The following is a 25,620-nucleotide window of genomic DNA, read 5'->3' as shown; positions in this document are numbered from 1 at the left end:
CCAAAGGAGGTCACCACGATTTGACAGAATCATAAAACTGATCCGAGGCCTACACAGACAACAGAAGTGCAAACATTGGCTCTCAACTTTTTAAATAACGGGAACACAGGAAGAGAGGTACCGGGGCGGGGGGGGGGGGGATCATGAAACTTTGGCTATGTCCTTCTGCTCTATCTCAGCACTTTCTTTTATCCAATCACTCCCACTGCCGCCCCGCAAAAATGGCTTATGGGCCATTCATTTATTACTCATTCTTCTCTCAGCATTACAGAAAGGAAGCTGGTGACTGATGGACAGTACAAGCTAGAAAAATGAAATAGTGGGAAATAATGGAAGGAGTTGTGGTAAGTAATAAACCTACTCCCCCCCAGCTGTTTGGAGGGGGTAGGGTAAGAAGTGAAAGTTGTATCAGGAAGGCCAGGTAACTATGCCTAAAAGTTGCATACCAAGATCTCTCTATGGCCAAAAGCCACAAGACATAAGACAAATCCCAGCTCAGAATTTTCTGCGTGGACTGGCAGTAGCCCTCCAGGGTCTCAGACAGGGGTCTCTCCCAACCCTATCCAGAGATGCTGGGGACTCCAAAATAGCTGACCTTACCCTTTAGTGCAGTTGCTCAGGAGGCAAGGCATCATGAACTGCAATTACCTGTTGCAGTGATAGCAGAAAGCCAACCACTCTTATAGCTGTGAACATGTGACATGCCTCCTTAAATCCCTACATCTACTTCCTGCCCACTTTTGGAGCCAAGCTTCTTGTCCTTACCTTCAAAACCCTCCCTTGCCTTGCTCTCCGCCCTTAAAAGTCCCTTTCTATGACTTTGGCTCATTCAGGTCCACCAACCCCTGCTATCCAAAGGTTTCTGTTACTTAAAGCAGCTCTGCCCTTACATGGGAAGCTGTCATGTACAGAGTCAAACCATGCTCCATGTAGCTCAATATTGCCTACTCTGACTGGCAGCAGCTCTCAGGGGCTCCAGACAGGGAACATTCCCAGTCCTAGCTACAGGTGCCACTGACTGGACCCAGGACCTTCTACATTCAAGGCAGATGCTCTACCACCGAGCCCTGGGTTTTCATCATCGCTTTAGCTACCCCCTTATGTCTGAGTAACCAGTTGCCAAAATGCCTCTCTACAACCACCTTCCTTACTCTTTTCAAGGGCCTCCTATAACCTCACATTTTCCAGGAAAACTTTGAATCATGCCCCAAGCCCCAATGCTGAAAGTCAGCCCAAGTAATGCACGTATAATTCTATATTCTTCTCCTGCTTACCCCTGCTTCCAACATCCCCTTCTTTCATTCCTTCCCTGTGTTTGTTTTAGAATGGAAGCCTCAGTCAAATCTGTTCCTTATAAAGTGCCTTGCTTGATTATATACCTCCAAGGAAGTTTCCACTTATGCATACAATGTTCGTTGTCCTTCCCCATGTCCCAGTATCACATAGCCCATCTTTTTTTTGTTCATTTCTTTCAGTTGGTCCACAATGCCAAGGAAAAGGCCTACCATGGAACATGCAAACTGGGCTGCTGCCACAATCTCCCTGCCTGTTGCTGCAGGGTGAAGATGAGAGAGGTCTGTTGCTCAAATACCATACTTTGCACCCATCCCCACAGATCAAAATCATGGTGTGGCATTTGCAAGGTACGTGCTGTAGTTGGTCTTACTCTTCAGAGATCCATCAGTGGTTTCAATATGGGAGCCATTTTTATTAGCTACATAGTCCTAGACCTTAAAAAAAAACATTTTTGTTACCCGCGCAGCCGTTTAACTGCAGCCTCTGACATTTATGCTCCTGAACCACTAGTCTGAACAATCTGAATGTTCTAGGGTTGTAACTTTCAAATCATGCATAGCCACTTACAGGCCAAAAGTTGCAACCCCAGCAACCCTCTTCGGCACTACAAAAATACAGTACTGTATCTCCTTATTACGTGGCATCTCTAAAAATATTGCCACCACAAGCCACTGGGAAGTTTGCTTCTGTAATCAAACCAGCCCAGCTACAATATCTCACACAACGTAAGTTGCCTCCATGTGTAGCACAGAAAACTTGGCCACCTTCTGTAATCTTAAAAACTGTCTCCCCTTATCTCTCCCTAACAGGGCCTTAAAATCACTGGCAGAGACATAGCCAACTTTCACTGTCCCTCAACTTAAAATGTTGAGGGATGCAATGCTGTCCTTGCTTAGCCAAGTCTGTTTGGTCTGAGGGAGGAGAAATCAGATTTAAGAGCTTCTGAGAGAGAGAGAGAGAGAGAGAGAGAGAGAGAGAGAGAGAGAGAGAGAGAGAGAGAGAGAGAGAGAGAGAGAGAGATCCCATTATGACATACTGCCGAATGAGCCCTGGCATTTCATTTTGCAGTATGTTATTATGGACACAAATGACCAAGAAAAGGAGTTTGCTAAGCCCAGTAAGTTATTAAAACTGGCTTTCAGATGTGCTTATCTTAGAGCAGGGAAAAGTCTGCATGTAACCATGTGCCGCTAGCACTTCATCACTATAGTATTTTAAAATATTGTTTACACTGATCCCCGAAGTACACAATATACACATTTCATTATGCAGTAATCACCGTTTTCACTCTGCTACCCAAAGAGCAATTATGTCTCCTGCCGTAGCACTTCTATATATCTGTGGTCTGCCACAATTCTTCTTCCAGTGCCACTCGGAAAATGGAATGAGGATCGGAGGTGCAAGGCTCTAACACAGACAACTCAAAAATGAGATACTGCCGAGACCAGTTGACACCAGACACCACTCCCCTCTTTTTATTGGGGGCAGGTGGCTTCCCTCAGGGCCTCCAGGTGCTGATCCCTAGTCTACAGAATTGTTGTTGGGGTTTTTTGGGTATATACACCATGTAACCTTACGTGGCAATTATTTATTCATTAAACTTAGATGCTTTTCTTATTGAGCAGCAAAGAGCTTGAACGGACCATTGTTTAAAAGACAAAGGAAACACGAGGCCCAAATCAGAGATTGTTGAAAGGGAGGGGTGGAGAAATATCCATAGAGAAGAACAATCCTTAACCTTCTATACAACACGTGCACAGCATCAAAGCTTTAAAACGTTTAAATGCGTCTACTACTAAACAACTGCCGTGTTGCAGTTTAACTGCCAAACTGGAAAAATGTCGTGACTTTTTTACAGCACAACCCTATACATTATCTGCTTAAAAGTAAGTCCCACTGAGTTCAATGGGGGTTACTCCCAGGTAAGTGTAGACAGAATCGCCGTCAATTACATCTTAAAAGGCTCACACTTGCACTGTTAGCATATTAAGCTATTAGCCTTAAAAGGACTACAATGCTATGCCGTTTGTTCTACTGAAGATCTATTTTAAAATACTTATAATTTACCAACACTAAAACTTTAAAGTCTGCTTAAAACATTTTTGTTTAAGCCTATCCAGAAATAGTCTTAAATGTGCTTTATCTCTTTTTAGCTACTGTTTATTTTAATCGCCTTTTGAACACTTTTAAATACCTGTTCTAACTTTTTCATTGAAACTTTTAATGTTTTATTTTATATTTTTGTAAACTGTTAGAGATTTGCTTGTTTTACAAACGAGCATTATATAGATTTTACTAAGTAACAATAAAATAATAAAACAAGTGAATGATTTCGTAATCTACAATAAAGCTTTGTAAACCTGTTGACAGAGAAAAGATGGAGCAGAACGGTTTACAACTCACATCAGATTCCACGGGCAGATAGATGCAAAAGGAGAATCCTTCCACATTATTAATCTTTGTTTTTGAAATTACTAATATTTCAGATAGGAGGAGGGATTTCCATCCTAAAGGCACATGCTAAAATATGACAAGGGTGAAAGGAGCAAAACCCTAACACATAACTAATACGCATTTGGACACAAATGAAAAGAAGCACAGATCAACAAATTGTCACAATATAGTATGAAGTTGAAAAACAATCACTCTGAAGTTGTCTCTCTAAAAAAAAGTACACAGCAAGAAAAAGACAGCTGTGTAAAAATAAAATGTTAGTTATCTCAATAGCATTTAATGCAACAATTTGCAAAGCTACCGTAACAGACAGAAACTGTGGGCAATTCTGAACTCTTTACACAATGCTGATAAGGCATTTCCCTCAGTATTCTGGTTGTATTCTAGTATTAAATGATCTGAAACAATATCCGAATAAATAATTGCCGAGGACATTTTTACGTAACTTTAAAAACAAAATGGCTTGTCAGGATAATTCCACCCTACACCATAAAACTATCAAGAGTCTCTTTTTATCAGCAAAACGAAGGGGAGACGCTTCCTAACCATTGGAGGGGGTGGGAGAAGAAAATAATAATAAGCAAAGAACATACACGTACCCCACTTAGAATTTCACCTCAAAATTTCAGTGACAGGAGGCTCTAGACTAAGCCTTTCGAAATGGCCAGCACAGCCCTGTGTTAAATGAAGTGCGTATGCATTTTGACAGTCTTAAATGGAGCCAGACTTTTGCCTCTTAAATAAATGCACATTATAATAGTAACTAGCACTACTTATGAAGTCAAAGTATTTTAGCCTCTATTCCAAACAATGTGTTTGAACGGAACTTATTTCTAACAACTGTTGATGGACTAGAGAATAAGAGTGTGTCCTGTCTATTATCTCTTCCCTGAATGACAGTAAACTTGAGTACAGTTTTGAAGAAGAAGAAGAAGAAGAAGAAGAAGAAGAAGAAGAAGAAGAAGAAGAAGAAGAAGAAGAAGAAGAAGAAGAAGAAGAAGAAGAAGAAGAAATACTAGTTAAGCAATCGGCTAAACATCCCAAGATGATTCCACAGTTATAGGCATAAAGGGTTTTATTTTAAAAATAATAATTATAGGATTGGAATCAAAGTAAGTAAAGCTGAATATTTGTTTTCTTATAACTAGCATGTGCAATTTTACAGGGTTTGGTCAACCTCATTTAATTAGGAGCCTACTCATAGAAACAAAATCTTCCTGACAGAAGAGATCATTACACTAATGTAAATCATTATGTGGTATATATCTCAATGTTCACTACGTCAACCTCTAGACACGAAACGAAAACCAAACCAAATCTTTGAAATATTAGGGAACAAGGGAGATGCATGGAAATTCTATAGCTTGCTACAGGCTGTCACGTTGGAACAAGAAACTCTCTGGATACAGAATGATTCGATTTTAACCAATGTAGGCACAAAAATATTACAAGAAGCTGACCGATCACAGATACCTCACATTTACCAGCAATTCAAACATTACCTGGAATTATAGCATCTAGGAGAACTCGTTCCTTTTTCTTTCGAATCTTAAACAGATCCTACCTGCTTTCAATCAAGCAAACACTATTTGGGACGACCGTGTTCTCCCTTACTCCTCTCTCTCCAATAACAAACTTCGAAGGGCAGTTAAATGTTCATTTTTAGATATGAAAGCCTCCCCAGTCCTAGTACCAAATGAAAGTCCTTTCGTATCAGGCTGCAAACGGTTTGAGTGCCATTCTCGGTTGCACAGCGTTTGAGCTACCCAGAGTGATTTTGTTTTATGGCATTTCCACTGTGGTAAGGTTTGGTCTGAAATTCCTTTTCACATAAAAAAAGAAAAGGAAAAGGGAAGTCACAGTCTGCAACCAGGAAGGAAGGAAAATAGAGATTTCTATACAGTCAGAATTGTTCAGGTTATAAAGCATTTTGTTTGGTCCTAGCTTCCTTTCTCCTCAAACGTATATCAGATTCTTTTGAGGCAAGAAATTCCGAATGCTCTATGAAGCCAGTAGCTTCTTAAACCACAATTCTCCTTTCACCCAGTAAGGCAAATTCCACAGCTGCCCCCTTCCTTACTTCTTTTTTACTTTGGCGTTTGAAAAATTCCTCCTTCGCATTGACAATGAAGGCTTCTGAAACAAAAGTTGTTGTGTGCATCTGTTTAATTGCCAGCAGTTCCAATTACAATTGTGTGCTACTCAGAAAAACATACTGCAAAGTAGTTTTATTGTGCTCACAAATCAACAGGTTGTTCAGACAAATGAAAGAGGAAGTGGGAAAGGTGAGGTATGCAACATTTTTGTACTGTCTTCAGAGCTAAGAAATGTATAGAGTAGCAAGGAATTCTGAAGAAGCAGTTCCAAGCCATCCATTCTGACAGATTCTTAGCTAAAGAAGCATCTCAGTGATTCTTCTGGAACTTTGTACAGTGGTATCAAAAACTCAAAATGTATATAAAGCCATAGGACGCTCAAGATACCTACTGTACAAAAAATTGTATGGGTTTTTTAATCATCAGACTCCATCTGCCAGACCTATGCCCAATTATTTGCTGCTATTTATATTTTCCCCAGTATTTGTGAGTACCATTTTCCAAAAGCTTTCTGAAGTACCAATTTCTAAAAACTCATTTTTAAAATAAGAGAATCCAAGCATGGTGGGCATGTACCTTTCACGAGGGCTCTTTGAAAACTTGTATTTTAAAATATTTTAACCGCATCCACTAGCCCATTCGCAACACATATTTCATTACTGAATTTATTTACAATCCTTCAAGATTAATTTCCAACTCATACCATTTATCTCTTCATTTGCCTGGGCCATCAAGAACAATGCAACTGGGAAGAAATACTGCAGAGTCAAACCTCGGTTCTTGAATGGCTCCGTTTTCAAACATTTCGGCTCCCGAATGCCAAAACCCCGGAAGTGAATGCTCCATTTTGCAAATGTTTTTTGGAACCCGAACATCCGACGCAGCTTCCGCTGGAGTGCAAGAAGTTCTTGCAACCAATCAGAAGCCGAGCCTCGGTTGCCAAATGTTTCGGGAGTCAATTATGTTCGACAACCGAGGTTTGACTGCAGCAGCGATAATACCTAGCATTTGTAACGTCCAAATTATGTTACAATGAATACATCCGCAACCCACACTAAACCATGGTTAAACTATGGTATTATGTGAAAGGGTCTTAATGGTCCAAAGCAAAGCGTCAAGCTTACATGCATCCCACTTTTCCTATCTGGTTCCCATGAGCCCAATATACTTAGTGTTGGGTTTGAATCAATGAACTTTATTAAAACAAACTCTTGAGTCATAGGAAGCCAGCTTCAAATTGTAGATTATGAAGCTGGTGCGTTAATCTTTATTTTCAACCAGGATCCCGGGTTCAAACAGAATAGTAAGTGGGGATTCCTTAAAAGTGAAAATATACTCCAGCAATGTCCTCCTCCCATGGTTGCATGGGAGAAAAGGAAGAAAAGTTTGGAAGCCCCAGACTTTGCTCATTGGGGCTCATCCACATAGCTCTAAACTTAAGTGCTGTGCTGAAAATTTCTCCCACATTTTAGAAGTGGTTTAGTCATGCTGGCCACATGACCCAAAAAAGCTGCCTGCGGAAAAACGCCAGGTCCCTGGGCCTGAAAGCAGAGATGAGCATCACACCCCACAGTCAAATTCGACTGGCCTTAACCATCAGGGGTCCTTTACCTTTTTTACCTTTACCTTTACCTTTTTACCTTTACCTTTTTCATCTCACCAGCACTCTGCAGCCTTCCCAGGTGCCAACACTTCAATTTAAAGTCCAGGGAAATGCATCATGAGCCAAAGCTTTCCATGGGGCTTTTTCAGATCAAAAAAGGGTAGGCAGCAAGGGAGGCTGCAGAGTGCTGGAGAAATATATTCTGGAAAGAACCCTTTTCGGGTACCTTGCAATGATAAGGTAAGCTCAGAACCACAAGCCAGCCAAAATTCTAAAGGAATTCCAAGTAAGTTTTAAAGTGCTCTGAGAATGCGGCAGAAAAATGGAAGCCTGTTTCACACAGGGTAAAACTGGAGGACAGTTTTGGGCAGTATTATTAACCCTTTAAAGAAGGATGGAGCCAAAGCTGAGGTATACAGTGGTACCTCGGTTTATGAACACAACTGGTTCCAGAAGTCTGTTCATAAACTGACTGAAGCGTTCATAAACTGAAGCGAACTTTCCCATTGAAAGTAATGGAAAGTGGATAGATCTGTTCCAGACGGTCCACGGAGTACTTAAACTGAAGCGTTCATAAACTGAAGCGAACTTTCCCATTGAAAGTAATGGAAAGTGGATTAATCTGTTCCAGACGGGTCCGCGGAGTACTCAACCTGAAGCGTACTTAACCCGAAGCATGGGTGTAATTGGTTCCGGAAGTCTGTTCATAAACTGAAGCGTTCATAAACTGAAGCGAACTTTCCCATTGAAAGTAATGGAAAGTGAATTAATCCGTTCCAGATGGTTCTGCGGCGTTCGTAAACCGGAGTGTTCGTAAACCGAGGTTCCACTGTAGTAGTTGGCCCAAGGCAACACGGCCTGTTCGTAAGCATGTTTATTCAAAAGTAAACCCTACTGAATCCAGTAAGACTTAGTCCCAAATAATTACATACAGGGCTGCAGCCTGAGCAAGTTAATGATTGGTGTTAAGATTTGAACTGGGTATATTCAGAGTTCTTAGCTTCTGAACTGCACTACAGTACTTGGAACTCCCAACTTACAGAATGGCTTGAAAGAATGCTCTGTGCAACTAACTTGAGATTTAGGCACTATATTGAATAAGATGAAACCCATAATAAAGTAGAGAGAGAACAAGTCCACCAACAGCTATTAGTCAGATTACCCAAACTGAGCCAGTGTGTTTAGAAGCACTGTGTTCATAGAGTTTGAAAGTACATGATTCAGAAAACTCTCTGAAGCCAAGCCAGATCTAGGGCTGGGCAACAATTGGGATGAGACTGCCTAGGAACTCTCTGTATGTCACCTTGAGCTCTATTGAAGAAAGGTGGGAAATAAATCTATTTAAAGAATCATCGTTTGCAGGGAAACAAACCATGAGTTGTTGCTTTCATTCCCTACTTGTAAGCTACCCCAAAATGGTTCTGGATTACCATTTTTGGGAACTCTTGGTCTGATCCAGCAAAGCTCAAGAACACTGGAGTAAAAATTGTTTTTGAAAGCCAGGTTAAGTTGCCAGGGCTTGATGAAAGTAGGTGGCAAGTATCTCTCTAGATTATCATAGCAGTCAAGTTTAGAGGAACCTTCCCTTCTGCACCTTCACAGAAAGTGATGAAGAAGCTAGACAAGCTGTCAGTAATCCAAAGGAGTCGCTGAATCCCAACAATAATATTTCTGGAAAGACGCAGTGGTGATATTTGGTGGAACTGGTATATCCACTCCTATTCAGGGCTCTATACCCTTCACCCCATTGCACCCAAAGATAGCACTGACCACTATTGCTCCCACTGCAGCTCACCAAACAAGACTGGATCGTGTCCCGCCTGGTTACATTAGAAGATGGCTGCCCAATAATAGCCTATGAAAACCTATTTTACCCAAACAGTTGTTTTGAAGACTCCTCCCACCCTTCAACATACATCAGTTGTTCGGTGAAGGGTGTAGCTCAATAGGAGAGCAGTAGCTTCCAGGGTTCAAAACTCCCATTGTTCTAGGCGCATTTTGCAACAGAGAATTTCATTAGCGCGAGCAGTTTCTGAGCTCTGGGCGCAGTATTGCGCCTAAGATTTCAGATTAAAACTGCAGAGTGGAAGAAAAGGACGGCCTTTTTCTGCCTCCCCACTTCCAGCTACACTCTGAAGACCAGAGACCTCTTAAGAATAATGGGGGTGGGTGGGGAGGGGAAGGACTAGACCAGGCCTCCCCAAACTGCGGCCCTCCAGATGTTTTGGCCTACAACTCCCATGATTCCTAGCTAACAGGACCAGTGGTCAGGGAAGAAGGGAATTGTAGTCCAAAACATCTGGAGGGCCGAAGTTTGGGGATGCCTGGACTAGACCATGTGAAAAATGAACATAATATTTTAGTTGCAGTTCATTCATTTTCAGCTTCGTATTCTTGTTATTAAAAAAGCATGCCTAAACATTATGTTGTTGCGCCCGTAACCTAGATTTAAGGTGCCATTTAGCTCCTAGCTTCCATATCTCAGTTTCTAACACTGGTCGCTTTGCATGCAGGAGGTTCCAGGTAGGGCAGAGAATGTCCCCTGTCAGAAACCCTGGAGAGCCGTTGCCAACCTGTGCAGAAATCATTGAGCTATGTGGACCACTGATCTGACTTGCTACCAGTTTCCTATGTTCCTAGGAATCTTGATTGGAAACCAGATTCCTTGCCTATACCAACTTCTCCCAATGGGCACTAAAACTGTGAAGATCACATTCTATTCATTCGTCACATTTTACTTCAGCTGAGCAATCACACTCATTTCCATAAAACAAGAGCAAAGCTTCACTAGTTATTTGCTGTTAAGAAGGAAACTTGGCATTCTATGGGTAATTCTGAAATACACTGACCTGGCACTACATCTCCTTAACAGTTTTCACGTGCCACAGTCAAACCCAACTGAAAGCAGCGAGACTTACTTCTGAATACACATGTATAGTATTGCACTACTAATATCACATCCACACCCAGTCTGGCATGTTTGGAAATATGATACAGATTTACTGAAATGAATTTTATTTCACCCTGAATATAGGCATGCTGAGACGGCAGCCTTGATTAAGCCAACATATATTGAAACGGAGGGTTGTTGTGTTGGAAGGCCTCGAAACTCATTTCCCATGGTTTTAGTAGTGGGTGTAGTACAAGCTAGACAGATCATCTGAGAAAGTGCTCTGACGGGATTCCTACCAGCAAGACCTGTGCAGAAGGTCGGGGCAGCTGCGTACACTTGCCCTGGATCTTGGAGGGCTCAGCTGGCTGAGGGCCCCTCCCAGGGACCAGCTGCTTTTGTCTGAGTTCATAACTTTATTCTATCTCCCACCCCGGGGCCCAGACAAACTCTGCAGGGGCCTGCTACCAGCAATAGTGAAAATGGGAAGCAGCCAACAAAAACAGAGTGGAAAACCATTAAGGGAGTTCCAGAAAACATGCTGAGCACTTTCATCACAATTTACTAGCACAAACTGGTGAGTGAAAATAGAAAAAGATCGAGTGCACATATGATCTTATTCTGGCCAGTCTACTGAAAAAATATCCTTTTTTGCACTTTAGCTGGTGGGCCAACTCAACATTTGGGTCTTTATTTAAACGCACATTGAACAACTCATAACACTTGTGGCACCATAAAGACCATCGAATGGATTACGGCATATGTTTTCACGGGCCACAATCCACTTCATCAGATACGTAATAGTATATAACCCTTCACGCATCTGATGGAATGGTTTAAGGTGCCACCAGTTGTTTAAGCTGTAAAAGACTAACCCTACCACCTTAGATTAAACAAAATAAAAAAATCCTTCCAATAGCACCTTAGAGACCAACTAAGTTTGTCATAGGTATGAGCTTTCATGTGCACGCACACTTCTTCAGATATGTCAGACCAACGCGGCTACCTACCTGTAACCTTAGATTAAGACATTAAATCGTTTTTTCTACCCTTAACCAAGCTATCTTTATCACAAGTTTCACGTTTCCATTCACATGCATAAAACAATTCAGACAGCCAAATCAAACCCAAACCACAAATCCATTACCTTTTAACGTTTTTATCCCAATGGCATAAACAGCTCTAAAGTAAGTGAACTGAGTATCTGCTTAGATTTCTAAACTTTTCCAGAGCTGACAAACAGCCTCGTCGCAATGACCTTACAAAACTAGCCATGAGTAAAAGTGGAACTTGAGGGTGTGTCTCCCCCTCCCCAGTCCCTTCCCCGCCCACTAGTATCTGTGTCAGAATTCTCGTTACATCACAATAAACACTTTGAACATATTAAAGTCTCATAAACAGCAAAACAAACACTGGGGTTTTCTGTGTAAAAAAAAAAGGTGCAACACTTAAAGGAACTTAATTTGCATGTATTTTTAGAAGGGGCATGCCCTGTGTTTATATATCCACAGCATGAAAAGACGTTGACATAAGAGCGAAGCAAGGATAAAAATGGAGGCACAATGAGGGTGTGAACACAAAATATATAGCATGCTCTGTAGATGAGAGATTAGTACCTATATAAAATGAAAAATGCCACATCATTTATTCCTGGTGGAAATAAACCGAACTCCTGTTTATAAACCGAACACTGCTGCACCACTGCAAACAGACATCTTAAAAACAAAATAATTGAGGGGGGTGAAAGGAAAGAGAGGGATTTTTGATTAACGCTTTGGGGGCTGGGGGTTGAAAATGAGTCATATGCAGTACTATTCATCCTATGTAACATTCCAACAAACAATAGATTTTTTTAAAAAAGTGTATTTTGACAGTTTAATGTAGGAGGGGGATTAGGTGTGAGACTACAGATCAGATGAATTGAGTTCATTAATCTCAGATTTAAATGTGGAACTTAACAGGACGGTCACCCAAACCAGCCCACACTGAACTCCAAAACATTTTTCCAAAATTGCTTCTTGGAACTAAACAATGCATAGCCCAATTCAAGCCGAGGCACCATAGGATGAAAACGAACAGGTTATTTTTCGGTTTTATTGAAGATCCTGCTTGCAACTAAACAGCTGCCGTCAAAATTGTGCCTACATCAAAATATTATAATATTAAAATGCTTTTAAAAAGAAACTTTAAGTAGCTCGTAGCACTTTTTTTAAAAAAAAAAAAAAGTACCGGTTGTGCCTGATATAGTATTAAGTTTACATATGTAATACAGCATCTGAAAGAGGTTGTTTGGGGACATGCATAATGTGCAAACATTTCATTAAAGAGAATTTCATTAAAGTACCAGAGAATTAATCCAAACTTGAACCACCAACTGGTCCAAACTGAGGGATGCAATACTATGTTGTACACTGCGGTTGTTGGCACTTCTTCATTTTCATAAGATTTACCATAAAAGTATAGAAACATTCCTACAAAATCTTCATTCAACATCCATAGAATTAAATCCTATCACATGCACAAGAAGGTACACAATATGCAAGCCCCCAAATAATATTGATGCACTCTATAGTTCAAAGACCACTGACACAGTAGGGCTAGGTTCTTTGTAATGCTCCATTTGATAAAGGATCTCCGGCATATATGTATGTCCCCTACCATAACTAGAGACACTCGAAGATCTGAACATCTGAAGTTTGGCTGGCAGAACATGGCTAGAGATTGCTGTCCGTTCTTGTATTCACTCTTCCCATTTGTCCAGTGGAGCCAGAGCTATATGACCTTCAGGGCAAAGGGAAAAACTAATGACTTTTCACACATTTTTGCCTGTGAAAGTGTCAGAAAATGTTAATTTATATGCCTAGTGCAGGGGTCAGCAAACTTCTTCAGCAGGGGGGCCGGTCCACCAGTCCCTCAGACCTTGTGGGGGGCTGGACTATATATTGGGGGGGGTGACTACTCATGTAAAAACACCAGGCAGGCCCCACAAATAACCCAGAGGTGCATTTTAAATAAAAGGGCATATTCTACTCATGTAAAAACACGCTAATTCCCGGACCGTCCGCGGGTTGGATTTAGAAGGCGACTGGGCCGGATCCGGCCCCTGGGCCTTAGTTTGCCTACCCATGGCCTACATTTAGGTGTATCGGGGCCAAAACAACAGCCTAGATGTTAACCAGTTTGTTTTGCACACAAGCCAAACAACGTAACTAGTACTCTTTTCAAAACAGACTTGTGAGACAAACTCTTATACACATATTTCTACAGAATTACTAATGTGGGCCATTTTCTGTAAAACACCCCCTTTTTACAGGGCATTTCTGTGGTGTGGAAAAGGATGCACTTACAAGAGCGGGTGAGAGAAGCCCAAGTTGCCGGAAAAAACACCACCCTATACGAACATATAAAGGCCAGAATAGTGTGCAGGTACATTGTGTACATATAAGAAAGGAACATATACTGTACATACTCTTTGCACTGTGTATCATGTATCATACGGGCAGTGATTTTGAAACATCTCCTGTTCTATAAGTCTCATATATCCAGATATTTACGCTCCCCGTTTTAGAGCGATGCTACTGCCAACTAACATGGGGGGGAGGCGGGGGCGGGAAGTACACAAATCAAAATATGTTACCTTTGTTCAAACAATACTGCTGTTCATTATATAACAGAAACTGTCATACCTAATCTCTCAGGAACCTAGAAATAGGGCCAGAGGTGATTTAAAATGGTTTGAGGCAAAACTGAAACATAGCATTTAAGTAAACCTTGCACAGGAACATAAGCACAATTGATGAACTTTCTGTATCATCTTCCACATATAGCTAGGGGTTTTCAGCCGCACAAATGAAGACACAAGCGTTGTATATCCTACATGCCTTGAGGAAGATATGTTTTCCAATTCCTCCTATTATCAAAGTGACGAATTTAAGTAACATTAAAAAAGAGAATTGGAGGAGAGTAACGACACTCAGTATTCAGCCTCCTTGGAATAACTCCCAGTTAAATTCTATTAAAATCTGCATGCAAAATGTTTCTACACTATACTATTTCAAAGATTACAGCATGAATTTGTTTGATATTATCTACAATTGCGTGATAGGCACCGATTTGGGAATTGGAGTGCTTCCCAGTTTTAATTGGTAAAAAGAGATGCAAAAACCAGATCAAATAAACATAACTCCTGCAGATTTGTGTGTGGGGGAAAAATTGATTTAAATACAGTGAAGTATTGGATACCAAGCAAATTTATATAAAGCTAGATCTACAAATCAGTTAACATGAAATGCTACGATTAAAGCAGTTTTGCCTCACTGCCTTCAATGAGAGTGTATCAACTTAAATCATATACATACTCCATTACAACTGTCTTGCCGATCCTGCTGTTATTATATATAAAATATATTAACAAAAGAGTTGGATGTCTGCTCTTCCATCTCACAGGAGTGGGTGATCAAAGGTTAATAACCATCTAAATTTATTTCATAGCCTAAAAGTACAGTTGTACCACCTTCCCCCACCAAAAAAAACCCTACACGCCAATCCTAAAATCATTATGAACCCCATCTCACATCAAAATGAGTTTTTCCTCAAATGAGAATTAACATAAGCAGCCCAACAAAAGGCTTCTACAAATGAGAATATCCTCGAATAGAAAGACGCCGAAAGGAAAGTTAAAGAGCAAGACTAGGGTTTGAACTCCAGGGAGAGATGACATTTTAAAAAGCAGTGCCACTGAATTATAGCTCTCTACTTTTGGGTGGGGTACCTATCAAATGGGTGGAGTGCCTCCCCTAAAGGAAGGAAAAACTGGCACACACTAACTTGGCCTTTTGAAAGATTTTCTAATTTGCCAACAAATGAAGTCTCCACCAACTTCACCATGAAGCTTCTTGCCTAATCCAGTTGCAGACAAGATAGCTCGGGCTGGTGTGAAAAGCCCAACTTGGAGAATGGAAAGAGGAAATGTGATTGTGGAAGATGATAAAGCAAAATAAGTTTTTAAAACTCCAACTTTTTTTTAAAAAAAAAAGTTAAATTGCTGTCTTATGCAGCATATGTTAATGGTCGACTGTTTCCTGTCTCAGTAGTTGTTCGACTTTCAAAAGAAGTATAAAATAAATAGCAACCGGGGCGGGGGGAGGGGGGAATGAATCAATTTATTTTAAATTGTGCTTGGTTGTTTTGGAACAGGCTGATCACCCCTTTTGCCCATGCAATTTTTTCCCCATTGTCCTGCTCACATGTTTCTTGCTGTAGAATAACAGGTGTAAATTATTCCTTGACGTCGCTTAAAAGAAGAAGAATCAGTACTAACCGGCCTGAGAGTAGCAATTATTAATTGAAATTAATACAAATTGATTAAAGAGGAGGGACGAAAAGAGCCGTAACGTTTTTAAAAACTTCGTGGGGACACTTTCCTTTTTCTCAGCCAGTCTGAAGTTAGCATGACCTAAAATGCACCAGTATTCACAAAATGCATTCTGAGAAACACAGCAAAGCTCAGCAGGAATGATTTTCATATATATATATATATATATATATATATATATATATATATATATATATATAAATAACTGCATCAACAGGGTCTTTCTTCTTCAGGCTTCAAGCCCGGTTTTACTTGAGTTCTTTTTAAAAAATGGCAGTTAGGCCACTAAAACCAACCCAGAACATTATTAAAAGTTAAAAGCTACCAATTACTTCTGTCTGTTCTTTTAAAGCAAAGTTTGGCATTACGTCAGTCGGTTTAAAGAAAACAAGAAAAAGAGGGAGAGAAAGTTTCCTTCTTGAATAAATAAAACCACCAGGGGAAGGTGTCTCGCCTCTTGTAAAGGGTTTATAGCACTTTTTAAAAGAGTTGGGTACATTCTGAAGAATTAAAATATTTTTATCAACTAAATTTTGGGAGGGAAAGTAAATGTAAATCTGGTTGGGGAGGGGGACAAAAAGTGATGGAAGAGGAAATCTTATTGATTTGCCTACAGTTTCGGAACTGGAGTATGTCTGTGCGAACACAAAAAAAAATGCGGATTGAATAGAACACGCAAGCAAAACTTTAGCACAGTTCGTTTCCCCCCCCCCAATGGAAAGCGGTTGTTAGAATTTTACTTAAAACCTATCTCAACCGCTTAATATTTAAAAAACCCTAAGTAGTATGCAAAAAAAACTAACACAGAACAGTATCATAGAAACAGAGGTACAAGCATAAAAACAGTCAAACAGTATCTACAGTACTTCACAATAATAACCCAACAGAAATCCAGTAATAAAAAGGTCCAATCTTACGGGTCAAAGGAAGCCTGGACAAAAAGATATGCCTTCACGAGAAGTCTGAAGGAACTGATGGATGACGCTTCACATACGGCAAAGGGAAGGGGCAATGGCAGAAATCACCCGTTTGGGGGTTACCGTCCTGGGATATGATGTCGGATGCAGTGCCAACAAGCAGACTTTCCCCAGGTGATCTTAAATGATCAGTTTAGCAATGAACACACAGCCCTCAACAGGTTCCACCTGCGTGCCTTGGAGTTTGTGCACGCATGTGTCTCCTTTTTGGCTATCAATCCTAACAAATGACATTCTTCAGGGCAGGGTATTTTATAGGATGATTCACACCCTAGAACATGCCCAACTCTGATGGGGAAATTATGCGACAGTTACAAAGCGAGCTACTAAAGACAGCAAAACGTTTCCACACACATTTTTGTTGAGCCATACGGAAAACCATGCTGAATTTGAGACAGGTGGTGAGGAAAGTCTCTTTAATGTGTTATTTATTCTCCCTCCCCCCCCACACACACAAAACATTGCCCCATGTAACTATTTTTATGGACATCTCAGCGATTCATTCACGGAAGAGGCTGCAAACCAGGCAATTGAACTAGTGGGAATGTGCGAGTTACGTTCTGGTGAGTGAGGAATGATTCCAGGAACAATTCCTAACTATTACAGGGTTCCCCTCACACCCCCACCAAGAAAAGAAATTCAGATTCAATATCCCCATGGAATACTGCCCAGTCGCACACTTCCCTTTAATTTTTCCGGCTGAAAAAATGGGGCATCGGGCCACACAGTTGAAAGCTATAACTGTACACTATCATTTTCAATAATAGTTGGGGGAAACTTTTAGGACAACCATGGCGCAGGGCCGCTGATACCAACTTCCACAAACCCTTTTAAATAGATAGCTCCAAAGACACTTATATAAAGTACCGGTAATGCGAATGTAAATCTAAAATTAAAACCCAGTTACACCTTTAGTAAATATTTACAACACAGTGATTTAACTGTTTTAATAAACTATCATGTGCCCACTATAAACTTGATCCTTGACTCAGGCTAATATGAACTAATAAGAGTCCTAGGCGCATTAATATACTAATATACCATAAAGAAGGGTATAAGATTATTCAGGTTTTTCAACAGAATTGGGATTAAACTGGTTTAAATCCAGCCATTTCAAATATGCAGATAATGAATCATTTTACTAGGATTTATAGCACAATAAACCTAGCGTATGTTTACTCTAAAGGAAGCTCCACTGCATTCAATGGGGCATACTGCTAGGGAAATGTGCAAAGACCATAGCCTTAAACCAATTCACCCTAAAATGCAATGCACATTTATCTAGGAGTAACTCCCATTGAACTTTATAGGACTTACTTCTGAGTAGACCTGCCTAGGTCGGCTGAAATCTTATGCAGTTACTAGGAAAAGTTCCATTGAACTAAACCTTATATCTGAGTAAACATGCATAGCATTGTGCTCTTAATCCTATTGAAGTTAATGGGACAGCTTTACTTGCTTGTATGCACTTTTTTCAAAAGTTGTCAAAAGTCAATAAAACTAAACAACAATTGGGTTTCCTTCTCATCTCCCATTAAATTGAAAGTAATCACAGAACTATCAAAATTTGAGGGAATTGTAGTCCAAAACATCTGGAGGGCCGAAGTTTGGGGATGCCTGTTTTAAACTGTCACAGCTAAATCATAACTCTGTTGTAGCAATATATAAGGAGGAAGTTCAGAAAGCATAATACAGATTTTAAAAATATCCCCCTTTTAAAAGTGCGTCTGTGCACGCACACTCACAGCTTAGAATAAAAGATATTTAGGAACAGACAAATATAAATACCTTATTCAGTGGTATTAATAAGAAAAACCATAATTATTAGCTTTTAAGAGAGTCGAATCAGTGGATCAATCAACTGAAGGTTAAGTTGATTAACTGATATCGTGATATATTGAATCTGTGGGGCTGAAAATTGATTTTGTCTGTTTTTATCTTGCTTTCACTGTGCTACTGAAATATGAAATGAAAAGGAAAATATTAAAGATGATCTTTCTTTCTAACAAGTGGAAGCTGTCTTCCAAGATATTGGAAAATTGCAGATATGCATGTGTCCTGGAAATATGCAACTGTTAATCAAAGAGTTAACTAATTAGTTATAAGGTAGATAATTAATCAGATGAAATTATTTAACTGACTGACAGCAATACTAGTAGTTGATAATACATACCAACACCTGAAAAAGGCAACCCCTAGACTTCCTTTTAACCTGAGAACCTCAAAAGGTTGAAACTCACCAACAAAGACTTTCTTGTGTTTTTAGGGGGGCGGGAAATACAGTTGTATATTTGAATTACTCACGTTGTGAATTGCGAGGTGTAATACTTGGGACAGAAAGCTCTGCATTTATGGTTACCCAATATTGCCAAAAATACAAATCTAAACTACCTTACTAGTTGTCTTGAGGAAACTAAATTAAGCAAAGGCAAACAGCAAATGGAAAGTTGTCAGTCTGCTGGAATGAATAGCTTCATTTTACACACAAACCAAAAATCTGAATATCCGAATATATTGCTGTCCGGAGCCAATGCTTTAACCAACAGCCTGATCTCAAAAACATTACGGCAAAAGTTAAGTTTCACTGAATTCAGTGTGGAACTTGCAAGAGAAAGCACATTAAAAGCGTCACCAATTCCCATTTGGTTTATCTGTAAACAAAGAATTACTTTTTTCAGACTCCCAACCCGACATGTTAGAATACGTTTAACTATGAACTTCCGTGAATATTTTGCCATAAACTTTTAAACGTTTAGTTTGGTGCATTCAGAAACGACAATCGAGATTGCCAACTGTAGCTACAGGTAAGATCTGATAGGAATTGTCAAATATCGATAGGTCAACAGTATATATATCCAAACACATACAAAACAAATTTTGAAGCTTTCACTGATTATTCCATGCAAAAGTAATGGTGATACCCATGCTTTTAGCTTTCATCAATATTTTTCAGAAATTTCTGAAATTATTAACTTGTGCACACTTCTACCTTTCATAAGGTGAAGGTTACTGTCAAAGAATGGCAACTTAAAGAATAGAATCATAGATAGCAAATTCATAGCTGCCAAGTTATCCCTTTTTTAAAGAGATTTTCCCTTATGCTGAATAGGCTTCCTCGCGAGTAAAGGGAAAACTTGGCAGCTATGAGCAAATTATCTTCGAACCACAACAGCAAGAAGGAAGTAGTCACCGAGACCTTAATAACTGGAAAACTTAAGACACTCCTTAATGGTTTCAATCAACAAGATATTGTCTGAATGCTGAAATCTAACGAGCAGCCACTGTCAGAAGCTCTTCAACAATTTTGCTTTTACTGTCTTTAATGAGCAGAGCCTCAGCAGGCAAGCAGTCTACAGTATATGTATACAGTACATGCACATTCTTCAAGCACAGCAGATATGGTACATTTGTTAAGGCTGCAACACTGTGCACATTTACTTTGAAGTAAATCAGTAAACTCAGTGGAACTTGCTTAGAACTTCATAGGAATAAACAAAATAATGAAGTACCTCGTGCTGATACACACATACACACACACAAAGTTAAAATAACAGTGTTATGTACAGTTAGAAACTATACACAGTGCTATTCCACAAATACTTGGAAAAGCTATTGTATCCTTTATGAGATAAAGGCATTTTAAAAAGGCATTCTAAGGAAAGTATTGGCTAAGTTGGCTCGCTGAAGCCTTAGATCAGAGTTCTGCAAGTGCTTACTTTGAGCTAGGAATTTGAATGCCATCAAACTACTCTAGAGCAAATCCTTGCCACAACAGCTTATACTTCACAAATGAAAACATATACTGTATGTTGAGGCTCAAACACCTCAAAACTATACCTGCAAGGTTTTTAGCGGGGGCAATTAGAATAAGATCTACTATTTGATTATTGACGTAAACCTCCAAAATGTATTTTGTGTAGGGAAGTTTTTAGCTCTAGCTTCAGTACATTTTATTTTATTTTATTGCTATGGCTAGTAGCTGATGCAAATGAAGATTCTTCTGATCTGATCTACCTGAAATCACCTCCTAATCCAAGAAATGTACAGGTAGTCTGAAAACTAGTCAAAAACTATCACAAGCTGGATTTAAGATACATCTTTTTTAAAAAAAAACCCAGTCTCCCTAAAAGGTGAGCTTATATTCTTATTACTATTGTCCATAACACCCAGAAGTTGCATAGTAAACTGAGGACAACATTTCCTCCTCTTGGAGACAGCTCTAAACTTAAAACATCTCCCTTTTGATTACGAATATGGCACTGAAGGTTTTGGCGATTTCTATGAAGCTAATGGCTGGTGACGTGTCCTCTATAATACACAGCTTAACCAACTTTTACATCTTTTTAAAAAGAAGGAAACAGAAAGGCCTTTATGCCTTCTTTTAAAGCGGGGGAAGTGAAGTGCTCCATTTGTTTGGATTAGCTATATTTGTAACAAACTTTCACTACAGTTGTAAAAAAAAACCCAAAAAGAAAAAAAACCTTGCAAAATGTTGATATCATTTCCAGACGGCTTTGTCAGCTTCAGGATTTACAGGAAATAGTTGGTGTTCTCATGAAAGCCCTGCATTTACATCCATGAGCAATGGGACTTGTAAAAAAAAAGTTTTTTTTTTAATTAAAAAACAAATCTTCCTTTAGAGTTTGCTTTTCCTAAGATTCTAATTTGTCACTCTGGCGAAATGCTTGAATAGGCTTTCTCACCTAATGGACTATTGTGAAGATGAGGACAAGCTGTGCCTTCTCTTCAGAAAGGACAACTGTAAACTTAATTCCTTGTTTGTCCCATTCAGGAACTAACTTTTACCAATGAATTGCACTTTACCATTTGTAAAACTTGCCTTTCGTGGTGTGTGTAATATTTAAAACCACAAATGCCAGGAGAAGAGCAAATGAACTCTTCCAACAGCAACGTATTGGAAGAGTCTGTTAAATATGTTTAAATAAAAAGGAAGAAGAAAACGTAAGTCCCACCCAAAAGTCTGGATTCTCGTCGTATTACTATTATTTACTATGATCCTTAGCAGGCAGGAGGATTCACAAGGAGCTCACGTATTCACACACAAAATAGCTGTCCACTAGAATGCTGCTTCCCAAATCCCACTTGCACTTTTTCCTTAACTGTATTTTTTCCAACTTTGTTACAGTACTTCCTGCTCACTGGCAAAAGGATGAATGGAAAGAAGGTTCCTTATGAGTCCTCATGTTTACTCCATCACTTGGCCTCTGACTTATTCTTTTTCTTTTCCCCCCCTTCCTTCTCTTTCAGTCAATGAAATTTAGAAGGTTGACATTTGCGGATTGGGGGAAAAAAATTGCAACTTACATTGATATGTACGTACTTTGGTTTTCTCAATCTTTTTTTCTTTTCTTTTTTAAGCTGCTAAAGGCACCGAAGCCTTAAATAACACATTGTTTACCGGAAAGTGGTTTAAAATAAAAATAAAAGGAATCCACTAACTCAAACCTACCAAAACACCAGAGGAAAATTCTCCTGAACAACAGAGCACAAGTCGACCCTGAGAAGTGCTAGTGAAATCTAGCAAGTGTCCCTTTATGATCAAAGGCAGAGATTAGAGAAAAGGAGGGGGAGAGACCTATGGGGTAGAAAGTGTCAAGTTTGCACAGTACCTCTTCCCCCCCCCCCAAAAAAGGGGGGGAGAGCTTCTTCCTGGAGCTTTTAATAACAAACCATCCCACTTGCCTCCCCTCGGTATGTTTATCCCAAGTTACTATCAGCACAACTGCAATCTTTCTTAAAGTATTAGGAAGTTTCCATCTCTCCATTCATTCAGTCTTTGGGTGGGGGGAAGAAATCTGCCACATGGATCTCAAGTGTAAGCATATTATTATTATTATTATTATTATTATTATTATTATTATTATTATTAGGACCTGAAAACTAAACAAAGTAACTTGTAGGAACTCAGAGAACTGAACAGGGCTCCTGGCCTTTCAAGGGAGAAAGTTTTTAACTCCTTTAAAAGATGCCGTCCCTACCACCAGCACATCACCTTTTCTTTTGCTGGGGGGTGTTGGCGGTGAGAGACCAGGAGAGAGTGCTCCCCTTCCCCATCTCCTAAATGCATATATTACACAACGCAATACCCATCACACTTCTCTCCCCATCCACAAGTTACACACACATAACGCCAAAAATTTTTTAAAAAGTTTCCTCCTTCCCCCACCCCCACCCCGAACTTACTACTTTTCATGATGGTCTCCCTCTTGAGCCTGGGTTTTTTGTCACAGTCCCCATTCTTTCCTTTTCTTCTATCCTTCTAAAAGAAAGCAATTTCCTCTGGGAACAAATCACAAAGGTGCAAAAACTCTGGAGGGTCTCTGCACTCTCTCTGGGTGCAAGATTTGCGAAACTTTTCTTTTTAAGAATATATCTGGGCTTTCTTCCCCTCCACCCCTCCTTTCCTTTCCTACATTGTGGTAGTGCCGGGGGGGGGAGGAATTATATCAAAGCTATGCACGTAGGAAGGGAGGGGAGTCAGGAAAGACACCGGCAGCTTTAGAAGTTCTTTTTCGGGCGGGGGGCGGGAGAGAGGGAGTGCAAGGGGGAAGGGCTTCCCTTTCTGCTTCTCTCCTCGGCTGCTGAACTTGACCCCCGCTGACTCCACCAGCGACAGGGCTACTGCAAGTTTTCAAGTCGCCCATTTCCCAAGCATCAACACATGGTTTTGACCCACAAAAGCCAGGCCAAGGAGAGAGAGAGAGAGAGGGAGGGAGCTTTTCTTTTAATTTTATTTTTTTTTACAAAAAATATTTTTATTAAAAAAACAAAAACCTCCATGCACTTTTGCTGCTTCTTTTGCACTATTTTGCAATTCTTTAGAACACACAAACTCGCCCCCTCTTCCAACGTACCCTGCTTCGGAGCTCTGATTTCTCATTGCGCACGCATACATAACGCACACGCGATATGCATTTGGAGAATATCCTTTTTATAAATAATAATAAAAAACCCCACAACCACAGTCACATACGCAGTGATCGCCAGAAGCAGGAAAGGATTTGCGCGCAACCGGCCCCCCCACTCCCCTCCCCTCTTCCTCCTCCTCCCCCCACTCCGATCTCCACCTCTCCTGCCCTCCCCAACAGCCACACACACAAAACACAGCCCCTGATGTTGTTCTTTTTTAAAAAAACCAGCCCCCACCTTCCCCACCGCCACCGCCGCCGCCACTTACCTGTTGATTAATCAGCAGTAATAATAATAATAATAACCGGAGCAGCTTGAAAGATGGTGGAACTGTCGCTTGAGCCATGAACCGTCTTTCTGTTGTTTGCAACAGAGTTGATCTTGGATTATTTTGGAAGAGGTGGAAAGCGGGGGGGGGGTTGGTAAGAGAGAGAGAAAGAGAGAGAGAAGGAAGGAGGAGGGGGGGAGAGAAAGGAGAGAGAGAGAGAGGGAGAAGCGGGGGTTAAAAGGAGGAAGAAAAAGGAGGGAGGGAGGGAGAGAAAAAGATTTGCCTTTACAACCCCCCCCCCCTTCTCGCCCCCTCTGCTGATGGGGAGAGAGAGAGAGAAAGGGGGAAGCGCAAAGAAGGACCTGGATTCTGACTGGTTATGTTTATGAAAAAGGAAAGAGAGAGGGAGAGAGAGGGAGAAGGGAAGAGAGCCTGGCTTCTAGTGGCACAAACAAGCCCCAAAAAAGGAGGAGGAGGAGGAGGAGAGCCGAGGAGGCTTTTTGAGATTGCAAGGAGATCAGCTCTTTATCAGAAATGTTATCGCTTGTCAGGACCTCAGTCTCCGAGCATTACGTCAGTTTCAAGACACCAACACTATTAATATCAAAGGGAGCCTTAGCAAGAGAAAAGCGCCACCCCAGACGGAGAGCCCTTAAAGAGACAGTGCAGGCGTCCCCTGTTGCCGCTGCCGGCCTTAGCCCGGCCTCCTCCGGCAGCGGCTCCTCCTCCTCCGTCGCCTCTCGCTCGCTCGGTGCCTCTCGCAATTCGCAGCAAAAGCAGCAGCAGAAGCAGCAGAAGCAGCAGCAGCCCCACGAGGCGAAGGCGGCCGGGGAAGAATCACATCATTCACACGTCTTTGCCCTGACGGCCGGGGGGTGGGGGAGAGGGGAGCGCACACCAGCAAGGGGGTGGGGTGGGTGGGTTTCACTTTTGCAAAAGGAGGGAGACTTTCTCCAAAAAAAGCATTTTTTAAAAGGAAAGAAAAAGAAATGCCCCGCACAGGAAGTTTTAAGAGAAGCTTTTACACCGAGTCAGTCCACTGGCTGCCACAAGGCTCTAGGGTTGTTTAAAATGGGGGGGGGGGGGTTCTCTACCTGGAGATGCCAGTGATTGAACTTGGGAACTTCTGCATGCAGTGGGAAAGAGCTGCCCCTGGTTTTGTATTGGGGGGGGGCGGCTTGTACCAGCTTGTCCAGGTCGGACGCAGGTTTGGGAGCTCACCTTTCCACAGGAGGAATCAGAATTGGAAAAGTCACAACATGAAAAAGAGCCTGCATGCAGTTTGGGGAAGAGAGAGAGAGAAACATCTAACAGCCAAAATCAGTTGCTTAGTAGTGCAAGTAACTTTCGTTTGCTTGTTTTTCATATTAGGTCATTTCTTTTTAATGCAACCCTAAGCAAGACAGCAGTGCAAGCCCCGAAGGGTTTTTTTTATCATATAGGTGGTGTACAGTTATATACAGTATGCTCTGGTGTGGAAACTTCTAATTAACAAAAGTCAAATTCCCTATACTGTAAATTACCAACAGTCTATGACATATTTTTTTTAAAAAAATCGTCTAAGGAAAAAATTCTCTGTGAAACAATTTTCAATGTGAAACAAGGTGGTGCTAAAAAGAAGGCAAACATTTGTGGGACACTTGTAGAACCCTCCCCTCCCCTCCTATATATTACTTGCTGTGGTGTGCTTCCCCTTTGTAGTACATTTTAAATTGGCTTCAGACTTCAAGCA

At 40.7% G+C, this 25,620-nt stretch overlaps 1 protein-coding gene across 10 annotated transcripts in view; it reads right to left on the bottom strand.

The window, feature by feature from the left end:
- The window catches only part of TRPS1 (transcriptional repressor GATA binding 1), a 233,369-nt gene extending 208,858 nt beyond the window's left edge, over positions 1-24,511 (bottom strand). For 3 of the 10 annotated variants that reach the window (XM_035125582.2, XM_035125587.2, XM_035125588.2), the window contains exon 1: positions 23,889-24,511. Coding sequence is in view for 1 of the 10 variants with exons in the window: in XM_060277654.1 (XP_060133637.1) it covers positions 22,895-22,904 (10 nt within the window). In the remaining 9 variants the exon portion in view is untranslated. The other 7 variants (XM_035125586.2, XM_060277654.1, XM_035125584.2 and 4 more) reach the window with 5 other exon arrangements.
- Positions 24,512-25,620: the final 1,109 nt, after the last annotated feature.

The sequence above is a fragment of the Zootoca vivipara genome, chromosome 8, assembly GCF_963506605.1.
Source record: "Zootoca vivipara chromosome 8, rZooViv1.1, whole genome shotgun sequence".
NCBI lineage: Eukaryota > Metazoa > Chordata > Lepidosauria > Squamata > Lacertidae > Zootoca > Zootoca vivipara.
The sequence above is the reverse complement of the archived record's forward strand: the minus strand, read 5'-3'. Positions and strand labels throughout refer to the sequence as shown.